Genomic DNA, 16,648 nt, shown 5'->3' with positions numbered 1-16,648 from the left:
TTTAGGAAAGATTTTGAGAACAGAGAGATGGGCCTTGTTTGGCAGCCACTTCAGCTTTTTGATATTTAAACCTGTTCTTCCTACAACAGCCATTCATAACTTTTGATACAAAATAAAAATTTAACTTGAATTCATCAAACAAATTTTCATCCTTGATATTAAATTTTGTCTAAAACACACAGTGAAGTTTTTTTGCAGGCTACAAGTGTTTTGATTTGTTAATAATGTCTTTGTTCAAAGAGCTCTTGGGTTTCACTTAGCAGTCCCTTCTTGGTTTATATCTGGCCTATGAATTTTCTCCTTTCCAAATCCACAACGAGACTGAGTTACACATCTAATAGAAACTCAAATATTAAGGCATAGTATGGAGGAAGTATTTTTTTCCTTCACTTTCAACGTTATGTGTTTGTTTGCTGAAGCACAAATTATTCTGGGGATGAGTCTTCCATAATTCTGTTTAGAACGAAAAAGTTGGAAATGTCTTTATAAATTATTCTATCAAGAAATATGTTTGGTTTCTTTTGTTTTTTATTTATTGACTGACATGGCTCTCATGTTTCTCCATACTTAATATTGGACTGATGCCAGTATATGAAAATATCCAGTGTTTAGCTCTCAGGAGCATTGAAGTTCTGAACTACAACATAAATGTGCATTTTAACATAGAGCTTTTAGTTTATTGCTAAAACATCTGTAAGTAATTTTGATGTGTAAGTTATTAACTTACTGTGCTACTAGAGTAAGTGTGTGGCACTAAGTATCTGTAACTAATTTTATACCCTCTTAGTGGGCATATATTTGACAAGTTTCTGAAAACTTGTAGCAGTTCCTGGTTAATAAATACATGCTAGATCAGTATAATCTTCAGTAATCTGGCTTTTACCATGTTGTTGTGATCTAACTGCAGCAATCTCATCCATAGATTCCCACAGAGTTCTTACTTGTTAACACTACATAACACTATCAGTCAAATAGTCCAATAAACTCTTTTCTTCCTGGCTTTGTAGTTTGCCTCACCTCGCAGTGGTATCTTTTGAATATGCCACCAGTCTGTGTTTAGCTAGCATGTGGGTGAGTGAAGTCTAATACATTCTTGTATTATGCAAAATGAAATCTGTATCATGCAATTAATATTAATGGTTCTTCTGTTTGGGTTGTTTTTTTTTTTTGCCTGCTTTCCTTTGTTAAAGAACAAATTCTGGTTGTATATGCATATGATAATTTTTGTTTTCCTCTTAATCATGTTTTGCTTTACAAAGCTGAGTTTGAAAATGGTAAATACTGATTCAAAACCAGGCTTTTTGAGTGACCCTAGCCCTAAGCATAACTTCCAATGTTGACTGAGCCACAAAAATCTCAGTAGTAGAAATAAAATCAGATTTTAAATCAATTAATATGTAATACTGAATTTAATTGCACTTGGCTTTGTTTTGGATTTATTCATTTTCTACGTTTTTTGAATAGGAAAATAAATCAGATTTGTGGGAGACATACTGTACTGCTTGAAATGAATTATTACATCTTGTAAATATGAAAATGCGTTATCTTAAAAAAGATTAATATTCTCTGCAGAGGGATTAGAATATAATTGCATTTAAACATCAGTACCTTTCTGAATCACAGCTTTGGTTTGATATCAAGAGACACTAAAGCAGAGAGATGACAGAGAACAATTAGGGGAGCTTTATGCTCTTGGTTTGTGTCTTTCTTCAAGTTTTGTTAAGCTACTTCAATTATGAATCTCCAATGCTAGCTGTAGCATTACAAGAATGGAACAGCTGACGTAGGCCTGAAGATGCAGGTTGCATCAGACTAGCCTAGCTAAACAAGCAACACACATGCAATAGCTGGTTGAGACTGGGCTATGGAACTACACAGGAAAAAACTTTCTGCACTGGCTGATAAAGATTATGATTTGAATCACTAGTGGTGTATGATATTTAATAAACTCTGCAGATGAATTCTATGGGATATGGTCGGTTCAACTTTTTTTTCCTCCTTTGCAACTAGAAAGCTTTGCACAGTTGTCAGGAGTTCAGTGCATGTGAAGCAGTTGCTATCACTTGACTGAAATGCATTTGTTGGCCTGCATCACTGCCAGGGCAAAACTAATTAACTTAGGCTATTGCCATTGCCATTTACCATTTACCACAGTGTAGTTGACAGGTCATCTTCCTCTCCTGCTGTCATGCAAACATAGTCTCCAACACAAAATAATACCTCTTTCAAAGGAAAAAAAAATGTTTCTCTAACAGTCATGGTTTCTACTTTGTGTTTTTTCCATTTTTGAATAAAATAGTGAACGCACTTTATTGCACTTAAAATGCAGTAGAGTTTGGACTGTTTTCCAGCAACCTTAATCAGTTCTGACAAAATCAGCAACTGTTTTCTCTATCCCTTTGTTGGAAAGAATTGAATTGTAGATACTGACGGAACAAAGCTATTTACAACACTATTGCAGAACAGGTTGCAGAAGGTATGATTGAAACTTACATTCTTGTCATGCTGTCTGTAATGATGGTGTAAAAAAATTCAGGTGTTCTGAGCTGCCTTTGAAACATATCACAGAAAGACTTGTTGATATTGACCTTAATGTCAGAAATTATTGGTTACACTTTCATAACATCAGCTAATGTATATGTAAACTGTTCATACTTCATTATTAGATTGTAGTTGCCTACTTAATCTCAAGTATTTTTGTCTCATATTCTTCAACGTATATAACTTAGAAATTAAGGGGGATGCTGACTTCTTTGGGAAGGCAGTTGATATTTTCCTCTAGAGGAGGCTGTGTGCTAAGTCCAAAATTCTGCATCATCATCTCAATTTTGATGATAAGCCTTATGCAAGCGAGTCCAAATTTCTTTTGTTTGGATTAATATGCAATGGTGTGGTAGACTATTTCCAGTGAGACTGCTGACCGTTTCGTTGCACCTTGTTTTGCTTTCATCAGTTCCTCAACTGTTTTGCAGGTACTGGAATGGAATTGCTTGCTCAAATAATTTGGCAGTTTGACTTATTTGAAATTCTTCTGTCTCCTGATTATATTAATAAACAATACAATTATTTTAATATTAAGAGCTTCTAAGTTGTTCTCAATAATGTAACATTTGATTTAATTTCTTCTAGTTGTGGCTACGACCATCTTGAAGATTTTGTGATGAGAATGTCTCATGACATTGCTGCTTAAAATTAGGTTTATACCTGTTGCCTCTTGAGAAGGGACAAGAAGAAAAGCTGTTGTTCAAGATCACAAACAGAACAGCAAGAACCAAAACTCAGCACCACTTTTGGACTGTGAATATAATCTACTGCCTTGGCAGAAATGCTAATCAGGGGTTATTTGGTTATTTCTCTTTGATTGAATACCATCTTCTATTTTGTGTTAAAGGTTATTTTTTTAAAGGAGAGAAAAAACTTTATCCTAGGAAAGAATTGCCTGCTACTGTATCTCTATACAGGTTTTACTGGGTGTTTTCTAAAAGTTAAAATAAATGATTTGTTTCTTCTATTTATTTTTTTTTAATTTTTGATTGAATTGTGCAATACATTTTGGATGGATAGCAATTGAGGTGATTTTTCTGATGAATTAGACAGTCTTGTTGACTATTCTCACCTGATTTGATCTTGATTGTTTGCTAGAAGGTCACTTCTATATGCTTTTGCCTACAATAAATCCAAATTGCAGCACCTCGTTTGTTTACTCCTAGCTTTTGTACTTATATTTTCTGAATAAAAGGTGTGTTCCTGTAAATTGTAAATAGTTACTACATAACTGTATCATACGCTGATCTGTGACTGTTGACAGCACTAATATGAATAGAGCTGAGATGAAATAAAGTTTATATACTGTATAATTTTGGAACAACTTTGGTATGATTTTTCTTTTAAAGGACACACCAGTTTTGTTCTTACTCCTGTTGGAGACATTGTTAGCTGAGATATTTCCAGGCTGAAATCAGGAATGGGACATTTACAACTTTTCTGGGCAACCTGTTCCAGTGCCTCACTATGCTCACAGTAAAGAGTTTCTTCCTAACAGCTAATCTAAATTTCTCCTCTTTCAGTTTAGAACCATTCCCCTTTGACCTGTCACTATCTGCCTGTGTAAAAAAATTTCTTCTGAAAGGCTGAAATGAGGTAATCTTGGAGCCTTTTCTTCTGTCAAAATGAACAACCCTAACTCTCTCAGCCTGCCTTCATAGCAGAGCTGCTCCAGCCCGCTGAGCATCTTTGTGGCCTCCTCTCTACTCACTCCAACAGATCCATGATTTTTCTTGTGCTGAGGACCTCAGACCTCAGCACAGCACTGCAGGTGGGGTCTCATGAGAGAGTAGAAGGGAACAGTCACCTACCTTGATCTGTTGCAAATCCTCTTTTTCTGCAGCCTAGGATACCATTGGGCTTCTGGGTTGTGAGTGCACATTGCCAGGTCATGACCAGCTACCCCCAAGTTGTTCTCCAGAGGACTGTTCTCACTGATTTCTTCTCCCAGTGTTCTCCCAGTCTGGACTCACTGAAGTTGCTCCCAACCAAGGCTGTAGGACTTTGCACTTAGACTTGTTAAATCTCATGAGGCTTTTATGGGCCCAATTTTCAGGTTAGTCCAGGTGCCCCTGCATGGCATCCCTTCCTTGTGCCAACTGCACCATTCAGCTTTATGTCATCTTCAAACGTGCCAAGAGTACACTCGATCCCACTGTCTGTGTCACTGATAAAGATACTAAGGAACACCAGTCCCAAGACAGAGCCCTGACAGACCACTGTCATCATTGTCTTCCATCTGGACATAGAGCCATTGACCACAACTCTCGGGCTGTGTCCATCCAGCCATTTCCTTGTCCACTGAACAGTCCACCCTTCAAACCTGTGTCTTTCCAATCTGGAGATAAGGATGTCACGTGAGACCATGTCAAAGGCTTTACAGATGTCTAGATAGATTACATTGGTTGGGCTTTGCAATCATAGAAGTCCACCTTGATGGAAAATTATGTATTTTTGTTCTTTTAAATAATTCCTGTCTGGTCCTTTTGGCATGTAAGTTGTGATCCTCTGAAGTGATACACAAGTATGCATAAATTTAACCTCTAGCTAGTATGATACTTACTGTATCAATAACTAACATCTATCATATGTTAGTTTACCAGCATAGTACAGGGTGATCAGTCCTCCATGAATACAATTTTTACAAGTATTTGAGGGGCAGCAGTCTGCAACGTATGAATGAGGCATGGTCCCCAGTCGTGGTATAACTGGAAACATTTATTAAAAGTGTACATAGCTTTTATAATATTTTCACTATCAGGTTAGAATAGTGTGAGCCTGGATAGCCAACAGTATATCTGTTCATACGTCTGGTAACCAATATGATCAAGTCCCTAATAGTAACATCAGCCTTTTTTCCCCTAAAACAAGTACTTGTACAACAATTTCTGCAAACTACTGTGCTTCTGCTATTTGTTACATTTTAGAAACTTTGTTACATCTCTCCTGCCTTGACTGAATTGCATTCTTTGTTCTGTTATTAAACAAGTTCTGTTTGTTTTCTTATTCCACAGCAGTGTAAATTGCTCCTGTCTGAACATAAGGGATGAGATTTTTTTGTTATCTGTAGAGGAAAAGAAAAACCTGAATTTATTTGCATATTTTTTTACTCTAGTGAAACTGGAAGTGAAACAAGTTGAGTGATCCAAGGCCTATTGTGGCCACTAGCAGTCTAAAGAATGCAACTTGTTTTAAATTATTATTTAAAGTTTAAAGGGACACGGGTTGATTTTGATAGTTAAGTACCAAGAGTTGCATCTTTATTTCCCACTGCCTCATGTCTGACAAAACTTAACGTTTTATGCTGCTTTATTATTAGTAGCTTCTGGGAGGTTTAGGGGAAAGGGGTTAAACTTTGTCCTTTTATCAAACATCAAATTTGTTTTAAAGTTCCAATATTCTTTGTAAGAGTTTCCAGTGTAAGTCCTTCTCTCTCCTGTTGTGTATCAGAAAGGCATCCTTCAGACTGTGAGAGCAGCAACCTCAACTGGACTTGACAGGAGTATGTTTGGCTCTATTCCTCTCATAGTTTGCTGAGGATTTGTGGGATTTTGCAATTGCTATCATTACAGCAGTGTAAAATGTAGATTTGAGTTTCAATTTTCCATGTAGCCCGTATGTTGTCTTAGGCTTCAGGAACTTCACTGCAGGCATCTATTACTTTGACAGCAAGTATTACTGTGCTCTCCTACAGTTCTCTTGTCCTCACAGATGAGTTATTTTTCACATTTTCTGGTTTTGTTCTTTTCCCTTTCCATGAAATAAACTAGTTAAGAGCTAGTGTCATAGGTTAAGAAGGAAGTGAGTTTTTTTGGAGGTTGTGGTCAAACCAATCAGTGGTGGGATTTGAATATTGGCACCTGGTTTGGCCACTGAAGGTATGGACCACCTCTGAGAACACAGCGGGTTAAAAGCAAGAACTCCCAGGAGAACACTCTCTTGGTTCTGGTCCATGAAGGAGCTCAGAGCTCCCCTGGGGCTGGCTGGGGGAGGGGAAGCCGTGCGGCCGGGTGAGGTAGGCCGGAGCCTCGGGCAGAGGAGAGGGGTGAAGGCCTTGCAAGATGGAAGGGTGGAGGAGCCCTGAGAAGCATCGGGCCCCGCCCCTACCCCCGGGAGATAGAGAGAGAGCCAGTGCCTGTGCTGCCTTGAAATTCGATATCATGGACTGGCAGCACGGCAGGCCAGAAGTGGGGGATGCAGCGAGAGAAGGTGCCCGGCAGCAGTGGGAGTTCTGGGCAGACAGAGGCGAAGATTTTAACCCCTTTGTAGAATAATGGAAACCTTGCCAATACTGATCCTCCTGAATCTGAATGAGGAGAGAGAGATGAAGCATGATGAAATGGGCAAGTGTGAGGAAAGTTGGTGCATGTGAGAGATGTCCAAAGAGGTGAGAAGAGTCCTAGGTGGGAAGAGATGATGGAGTGGCCTTGAGCTGGACTCATTCTTGTATGGCCATGGACAGACCCATGTTTTTCCCGTGACCCAGAGACTGTATTTAGGGGGAAGCAATGCCTTGGAGTCAAGAGTGAAGCAGTGGAGTGAACAGAGACGGCTGAGGAGGGTGTGGGATGCCCTCTGTCTCCGTGGAGAGGAAGATCTCTGTTCATGAGGCCCCTCGGCCCCAGGGGGTAAATTTGGGGGGGCTGGTGTCCCGAAGTTGAGAGACTGCTACTTTTGGAACTGGGTGGAGCATCCTTAAACAGGGAACCCTAGAAGCAGTCCTGGCCCATGTGCAGTGGTGAGAGCACTGGACACAGGAGGGAAGAAGTCACGAGGGCCGATATTCTCTGGGTGGTGCCACGAGTGACATGGAAACACAAGAGGTTTCAGTTGTGTTTCCGGGGGGAAGCCTATGGTGCAAGGGGGGACTCCTCTCTCCCTGATGGATTTGAGGATTGATTATTTGAGGGGTGATGATAGACTGAAAGTTGATTATCTGAGAGATGGTGACGGGGTGGAAATCTATGGTGTTATTTCATTCTGTGGAGAAAATGGAGGAAATGGGAGGAGGAAGAATGTATTTGGAGAGTTTTAATTCTTAGTTTTGTGTTTGTTCCTTTTTAGATGTTGTAATTAATACAATTTGTTTCCTTTATTCCTAAGTTGGAGCCTGCTTTGCTCTGTTCCTGATCACATCTCACAGAAGCCACTAGAGAAAGTGTATTTTCGTGGAGGCACTGGCACTGTGCCGGAGTCAAATCATGACACCTGTACTTTGTCAAATGTGACCTAAGTGCAGTGGAACAAACTGAAATAGCCATACAACATTGCATGGACTAAATAATATTTTCCCTTAAGTAATCTTAATAAAGAATCCAAAAGAGATTATAGCGTCATTTAAATCAGGTAATCACTACCCAAATTCACATTTAGAAAAAGTTAAATGTTTGGGGTGTTTTTTCATATATATATATATATACACACACACACATATGCTCATTAGCAATCACATAATTATTCCTTCATATAATGGAAAGTGTACTAAGTATAAAATTTTCTTCAGGCTGAAGTTTTAACTGCTTCTAGATTTTCTTAAAAGACAATCTGTAAATAAGACATTACTTTAGATAAAGTTAAGGTGAATGCATGAAAGTGGGTGCTTTGCTTTGAGTAATGTTTTTTCTTGTTGGAGTGTCAAATGGTGCTAGTAGTGCCAATCAAATATTGGGCTGCCTTTTTAGCAAAAGTTAGAGGATGTTAAACTCATTCAGACATGATTGTTAGAAGATGCATCTGCAAGAAAATGTATTTGGATCATTTTACACTGAACCATGCCTTTGTCTTATGTGCAATATGTATGATATTTGTAATTTTATGAACTTATACACATGCACCAGAAAATTTATAGATCTGTTTATAGAGATAAGAATTAAAATGTTTATCGAGCATCCTCTAGTGTTCTAAGGATTGAACATAGTTAATTTAGATTAAGAATACCAGGGATTTTATTTATGTATTTATTTATTATTTTAGTGCCTAGGCTGGTATTTATTGGCAACATACTATTTCAAACTTTTAAATAAACATTATCTATAAATCCATCCATCTTCTAGTTCTGCCATTTATAGTACCTCTTTCTGTAATCTGTGCTAAAATTTATTTACTTTCCCGTGTGGTATGTGGTTCTTTCCTCTAAAAGGAGGATTTCAGACTCTAAACTGGAATGAATACTTAGAAGTTTGGTTGATTTTTATAATCTAAACTCTTGCATAAATCCTATTGTCCTATGTGTGCTATGGAAGATACTTTTTTCCCCCTCTGTGGAGCTTGTTAAATTAAGAAACTTATTTTTCATTTGCTGTTTCAAGAAAAAACAGCTCTTTTGTGAATTCCTTACAGCTTTGTTATGGCCATCAATATGAACAGAAGCCTAGCAGCCTCTCAGCTATGTGAGGAATATCCAGACCAAGCTATGGTGTAGCTGTTCATAGATGCTGGTTCTCAATAGCACTACCAGTGTGGGATTTTCAAACTCTCTTTGGCTGTGTATATTCATTATATGGAAAATTAGAAATGATAGAACAGAAGTAAGTAGTAAGTTGCATGTTCTTCTGCACTGTGTCTGTCCATGCTCTACCAGTTGCTACCTTTTATTTTCTTTTTTAGGCTTTCATTTACACTGATTCTAGTCTTCCTCCTGTCAACACTGAGTTAAGTTTCCTGTATGCACTAGAGTAATTTCAAAGGCACATTGATTGACTTAAAGGAAGTACATCTCTCAAGATTTCTTTTGTTGTAGAACAGTGGCAGCCATTATTTCCTGCAGTTGCCACCTAATACCACATGACATATCAGAGAAGAAATAATTAAGCTTACAATAATTATATGTTATTTTATGGCTGTGCTAGCACATCATGTAACAGCAATGGATGGTAATGGAGCTAAGTGTAGTGCAGGAATCTGATGTGACACATGGCTTGCATCTCTTGGTTGCAACTTTTGGAGCAGTCCAGGTTACCTGGTGGCCATTAGGCAAATATTAGCTGCTTTCTAATTGAAAGTCACTTTGATTTAGTAGGTAACTTTTCAAAATGGAGATGAAGGCCTGTGTGGCTGTGGGGGCTGACCATGTCCCCCACATGTATGTGGAGAGCATTGCGGGTGCTGCTGCCAAACCAGATCTGCATGCCTGTGGCAGAGTGTCATGGTTTGACCCTGGCACAATGCCAGGGCCCCCATGAAAGGTGTATTTCCAAAATGGTTACTGTGAGATGTGACCCGGAAACAGAACAAAGCAGGCTCCAACTCGGGAATGGAGGGAAAACCACAACACTTTATTAATCTACAATGTAAGACACAAAAGGAAAAAAAAAAACCAACCAAACAAAAACACACACAGCAGTCCACAATGGAATACCTCCAAAAACACTCCTCCTCCCTCCACCCCTCTAACACTCAATCCCCTCTAACACTGAATTCTCAATCCAATACCATCCTTCACACAACTTCCCCCCAGTTCATCAGGAGAGAGGAGTCTCTCTCTTGCACCATGGGCCTCCCCAGGAAACACAGTTGGAACCTCCTGTGCTTCCATGTCACACGTGGCAGCCGCCCGGAGAGAATCTGCCGTGGTGACCATCTTCCTTCCATGTCCAGTGCTCTCACCACTGGCCATGGATCCAAACTGCTTCTTAGGTCCTTTTAAGAATGCCTCGCCCAGTTCCAAGAAGTGGCAGCCTCTCACCATTTGGGACACCTGTCCCCCCATATTTCACCCCCTGGGGCCGAGGGACCTCATGAACGGAGATCCTTCTCTGCTGAAGGCAGAGGGCTCCACCACACCCTCCCCATCAGTCTCTGTTCCCTCTACTTCTTCTCACAATGGCTTTGTCACTCCTGGCTCCTGGCCAACCACCTCCCCTAAGGTGCAGTCTCTACATTACAGGAAGATTTGGTTCCGTCCCGTGGCCGTGTAAGAGCAAAGTCCATCCAAAAGGCCACTCCAATCATCTCCTCCATCTAGGGCACTTCTCATCTGCTGGTATTTCTTCACTCACTGAAGCCTTCTTCTCATCTGCCCATCCTCCGTCCCCTCTAAACTCTCAGCTGGGGAGGATTAGTGTTTTTTACAGCTTCCACTGTCCCAGCACCAAAGGGGTTAAAACCTCAGCTGCGGTCTGCCCGCGGCTGGGCACCTCGCTCCCCCCTTCTTTTGCTGGCCATGGTGCCAGCACAAGATATCAAATTTCAAGCCAGCACAGTCTCTATCACTCTCTCCCGGGGTGGGGGGCTGCCCAAACATCCCAGGTCTGCTCCACCCCTGCACCTTTCAGGGCTCCGGCCTCCCTTCCCTCAGGCCGCATGGCCTCCCCCTCCCCCACCCAGACGCAGCTGGGCAGGGGAGAGGTTCAGACTCCACTCACCGCTGGATCAAAAAAGGAAGTTCTCTGGGAATCCTCTGCTTTTAACCCCTGTGTGTTCTCAGAGGCGTATCCAAATCCCCAGTGGCCACCACAGGTGCCAATTTCAATTCTGGCCACTGATTGGTTTGATCACAACTTTTCCAGAAACATACTTCCTAGCCAAACCACGACAGAGACACCTTTGCCTGATTGTATCAGGACAGCTTGCATGTCCAGCATTCTGTAAGTGTTTAACTTTGCTTAAAGGAAAAGGAATGAACAGTGGAGTGTATCCCCAGTTGCATGGCCCTTTTAGAACAGTAGATAAATAAGAAGGGAAAGAAAAGAAAAAGGAGAGAGGGTGAGGTAAAAAGTTAGTGTCTTCCTTTATGGTAAAGAAAGTTGTAATTAGGTTGAGCTTCTACCTTCTACTTCCCTGAAATGTGTTTTCACATTAAACGAAACTGTCGTGACCTTGAAGCCCTGCAGTGAGTGTTATCTGCACATTATTTAAAGCACACCACACTTCAGCCCCAAGATTTCAGTGTTGTTACTTAATTAAATCTGATCCAACCAAATATTCAGTACAGGAAGTGTCTAGCTGTAGTGGGTCTACAGCTAGCTAAGCACTGGTGCATTTACTTGAGTATATTTACTCATTTTCTTGCTGTGAGATAAGCATTAGGAGAAGGAGGGCAAAACAGGCACAAACCTTAAAGAGTATAAAGAAAACTTTATTAACAGAATTAAGACAAAAAATTATAAAAATCAGAATAAAACCTTCAGAACACTTTTCCTCTCACCCCACCTTCTTTTCTTTCCCACTGACAACGTAAGAAGACAAAACTTGGGACTTTCAGTCAATTTGTCACTTCTAGAATAGTCTTTCTTCAGTCTACTTAGGGAGAGGAGTCTCTCTTCTCATGCTATAAAGACTTTTCCACAAGAAACAGGCCTCTTGTAGCTTCAATGTCACAGCAAATCACCTGCCCAGGAAAGGAAAATCTGCTCACAGTGTGAAAAGTCCTTCCCATATCTTGCAGATATCTCACAGCTGCTTTCATGAGCCATGTCAACTTACTGGGGTACCCTTTTAAGGATGAGCTCTTCTAGCATAAAATAAAAGTTCATCCATCTCTGGGAACAGAGTGTTTTCTATTACTATCACTGGGGCAAAGTTTCTCAGCTCTCTCTGTTCAAATTTCTCATTGAATCAAAATCATTTCCACATCTGCTCGCTGTAGCACTAGAGCCTCTGTTCATAGTTGTGGTTAAAACACTACATCCCCTGAATGCATTTTCATAAGTTACAAGGAAACAAGAGTTTGATGTACCATAGTCCACCACCATGGCTTCCAAGAGAATTTCAGCTCAAGATTGAGGCATCTCCTCAATTCCGCACCACCCCCACTGCCCCCCCCCCCAACTAGAATTTGACTCCTTCTTTACTGACCTCAGGGTCCATGTTGTTTTCTCCACGTGTCTTCACCTTTTCCTTTTCCTGACTCGGGAGAAAATTGGTGTTCGTAGGTTCATTTGTTCTCAAGCTTTATCAATTAAAACAGTATAGAGTCTTGAAAATGTTTAAAGGCTGATTTTGCTCAGGCTCTGCAATTGAGGAATCACTGTGTCTGTTGCTGCTGATCACTGGCACTGCACAAACTGCGCTGGCTGCTGGCACCACCCGTGCACCTTTCTTTCACGCAAGGCACTAGAAGAAAGGAAAAAAACTACTGCCGCTCCTTTTGTCCTTCTGTCTGCAGCACAGCTGGCTAAAAGCAGCTAAGCAAAGTCCACTGTGAGTCATGCTGAGACAGCCGCAGCTGCATGGCGCTGCCACAGTTGCACTGATTTTGGCTGCACAGTCCCAGCCACATAGCCACTCCCAGACCAGGATGGGGTGGCCACTCCCAGCCCCAGCCACTCTCATCCTTGGGGCTGCCCTCAGTGCTGACTGCAGGGCCATTCCCGATGCTGGTGCCAGAATAAACAAAATTCATTTGGCAGACATGCAGAAATAGCCGTGGCTGCGTGGTGCTGCCTTGGCCGCATGGATCTCGGCTGCGGGGCCACTCCTGGCGCTGGTCCTGGCCACACAGTTGCCTGTGGTGCTGGTATAGTCCTGGTGGCATGGCAGTGGCAGAAATCCCAACCAAGCTGTGCGCCAACTTGGCTGCGCAGGGCCAGGGTGGCGTGGCCTGGCCCCACTGTGCAGATCCGGCGCAATCCAGCCTGTTCAAAAGCCAGAAGCCAAGAGTTTTCGCAGGCTTCCTTCTTTTTTAAATGTGCTTTTCTACAGGGGCATGCTTGACTCCTTCAAGTGGTCCAACAAGGCCTCAATCCCCAAAGTTAGCCAGCTGATTGGCCCTTCAAAACCAGCCAGTTCATTAGCTCCAGCAGGCCCCCACAGGGAGCCACCCTTGCCCCCTCGCCGCAACTGAAAACCAGACTTTCATTAAGCCACAACACTAGCTAAGTTAAATGTGGATTTTTTCCCCCCTCTCAGCTTCAGCAGATTCAGAATATAATGATTCTCAGGATATTAAACTGTTAGAGGTGAAGCACAGTTTCTGTGTATTTTATGCAGGTTCTGCTAGAGTGGGACCTCATTTCTAGAATGGACTGGTAGAAATGTTGCTAGGTGGATAGGATGAGCAGGAAAGATCCTGGTTGTTGTATGTATTCTTCCTCAAGAGGCAAGTATTCACATGCTACTTAAAAATAGTATGGAATTTGAGCTGATCTTAGAGTACTCTCCCTGTTCAAAAAGTGAGTAAATATGAAACTGCCATGCTAGTGCCTGGGAATCTGGGCATGCCTTTAAATAAAGGTGTATCTATGCTACATCTGCTGGGGTTTTAATGCTGTCTTTTTTAAATGTGACTTGATCAGTACAAGAATAAATGGGAAGAATGTATCCATGGCAATGGCCAGCATGAATTAGGTCTTGCAAGGAAATGTGATTGCTTTGTAGTGTGTTGCTCATGGCCATACATAGGACCTGCTAGGTTTAGTCTTTTAAGCATATGCAGTATAGGCTGAACTTCCTTAGTTATTGTATTTGCAGGCAACTTCCGTGGTAGGGAGTAATGATGCATCTGACTCCATGTTTTTAGAAGAGTAATTTATTACTTTACAATGCTATATTATATTAAAGAATACTAAACTATACTATACTAAATACAGAAAAGATACTTACTCAATGCTAAAAAAGATAATAATGAAAACTCATTACTCTTTCCAGAGTCCCGACACAGCTTTGCTGTAATTGGCCAAAGAGTCAAAACAACTCACACTAGAATCCAATCAGACAATCACCTGTGGGTAATCTCCAAACACATTCCACACACGAGAACAACACAGGAGAAGCAAACGAGAATTGTTTTCTTTTTTCTCTGGGGCCTCTCAGCTTCTCATGAGAAAAATCTTGGGCGAAGGGATTTTTTCAGAGGACGTGAATGCCACACTTAGTTCTTTGTAGTGGTATGAAACCGTCTTTAAAAAAAAAAAAAAGGTTTGGTAATTATAGAGAGCCTTTCTGCTTGGAGAGCTATGCTTGATGTCACCTCAGTAAAGCAGCAGGGCAAGCCAGCAGCAGTTTCCTCTAGGCAAGAACACTGCAGGCTGGAGAGCTGCTGGGTAACAGTCACATCCACAGCCTGCCTTTCATTGTACAGGTAATCTCTTCAGCTCCTCTTTTATGTTCAATTATTTGTTAAATATTTTATTTCAGTTGTCTTCATTGACCCTTTCCAGAGCTTGTGCATCGGTATTTCCTTGGAAATAAGTTTTTAAACAGGGAGAAGATGAAGAATGACTTTCAATGAGCTGCTAGACAGCACAGGTATCCTGTTTGTTTTATATAAAATGGGGAGACTGAACATAAGAGGCAAATGCATGAAATCAACAGCTTATTTTTAAGTTGAGAGTAAGAGTGTGTGTGACTTTAGGGAAACTGTAATTAACATTTATTTTGGATAAGCTCTAATATTGACCAAAAATAGAAGTCAACTTAGGTATATTTGTAGACATCCTTCATAAGGATCCTGATGATTTTCAGAAAGCTTTTTGTGGCAGCAGTAGTTGCCGCGCTGCTGTCCGAATTCTCTCTACTCCCCCGAGCAGGGGAGGAGACCGCACCGGCCGAGCTGTGGCACAGCAGCTGACAGTGGGGGGCACTACCCAGATGCGCCAGGGGCATCCGGGGAGTGCCTCAGCAGAAGGCAGCGGTGGGCAGCAGGAAGGCGAAGTAAGAAAAGAGGGACTCTTTTCGGGGGCAAAGACCAGAAGTTTATTGTCTTCAGAAGAGCGAGCCGAGAAAAGACGGCGAAGTGGGAATACAGGAGTTTATAAAGGGGGTGGAACATACAACACATCAACCAATGAGGGAGAACTCGGGAGGGAACAAACTCGTGACAAACATGCCGGCTAGCCAATAGGGAATGTGACAGGGAGGGACTCTTGTTCCCGATCCAATCACCCACCAAAGAGGGGAGAGCTTTCTGGAAAGAGGGAAGGGGACAGTGGGTGATGGACAGGAACTCAGGGAGGGATTGACAGAGGGTAACCAGGGGAACGGGGTGGAGACAATAAACTGACACTCTCAAAAGGAGGGGTTGCCAGGGGGACCCCAGGACCGAACCATTTTAACTTTAGGGGGAAATAGAACAAACCAAATGAACCATGCACCACAACAAGTAGTGGCATACTGTAGTTAGGGAATCAAATAAATACACTGGATCTTATATGTCAATGCTGCTGTCAACTACTTGTGAGCATAGTTTGTTTAATATATTTCACTGGGATGCCTGGACTGATTTATCATATGTCAGAGAAGGCAGGGCGATTAATATCTCAACTGATTTTATGTGCTTTGTGACCAACCCAGCCAGGCTGATCCCTGAGTGATGTTGCTGAGGACAGAAGCATGGCTTGCTTTCACCTGGGACATACAGGTCTCTAGGCACTCAGAAGGAGGCCAGGGAACCACAATATTATTAAGCTGGATAACTATGCTGCTTCTGGCATATCTCAGGCCAATAGCAAGTCCTAAGGAGTCCTACAGTGTCCCAAAGTTTATTTTTCTGAACTCTCTGTAGGTGCAATATACACCAAATTAAGTCATAGCATAGCAGAGAATTTACAAATAATTGGATTGAAGAAGGGTTATTTGGTTAAAACTCAAGCTTTGAGCTCCACACACAACTTCAAAAAGTATCTTCTCCATGTAGAGAATAGGTTTGGATCTCTCAAAGATTAAAATAGATATTGCTTTGTCGTTGTCGAGGTGGTCACGACACAAAGCAGAGACCACAAGCAGTTTCAGATGGCAACACTTTATTATCGAACATGGCTGACCTTTTAGACACTTTTTAATTGTTTATGCTTCTTCTACCTTAACTATTTGATACAATAAATCAACATAACACCATTGGTGAAAAGTTACAGTGACTTAACTAACTTTCTAAATATACTTCGTGCAGCTGTGAAGTTCTTATCTTTCTGCAGTCCCTCAATTCTCTTGGTCTCCTTGGTTACAGCCTTGGAGAGAGCTCCTTATCAGCTTCTTCTTTCTTCTCAGCTTCTTCTTGCTCCTTTAGCTAACAGGCCCGCTGTTAGCTCCTTCCACATTGCTTAGATGAACTTTTCATATAAGGAGTCTACAATAGTTAACATGTGAAATAATAAACATTGAATGGCTGACTAATGGATATCAGATGTGCCAAGAATGCCAAACAAGATATTTGAAAGCTGTGGTGTAA

The 16,648-nt window shown here is 41.4% G+C and overlaps 1 protein-coding gene across 1 annotated transcript in view; it reads left to right on the top strand.

The window, feature by feature from the left end:
* Window positions 1-3,868, top strand: part of GOLGA4 (golgin A4) — a 75,813-nt gene extending 71,945 nt beyond the window's left edge. The window contains exons 25-26 of the mRNA XM_039714968.1: window positions 1,008-1,071; window positions 3,130-3,868. Coding sequence (XP_039570902.1) covers window positions 1,008-1,037 — 30 coding nt within the window. The 3' untranslated portion in view covers window positions 1,038-1,071; window positions 3,130-3,868. The remainder of the gene's footprint in view (window positions 1-1,007; window positions 1,072-3,129) is intronic.
* The last annotated feature ends 12,780 nt before the right edge of the window (window positions 3,869-16,648 follow it).

Source organism: Passer montanus, unplaced genomic scaffold (assembly GCF_014805655.1).
Source record: "Passer montanus isolate IOZ18808 unplaced genomic scaffold, ASM1480565v1 scaffold32, whole genome shotgun sequence".
Taxonomy (NCBI): domain Eukaryota; kingdom Metazoa; phylum Chordata; class Aves; order Passeriformes; family Passeridae; genus Passer; species Passer montanus.
This window is presented reverse-complemented; position numbering and strand designations above follow the sequence as displayed.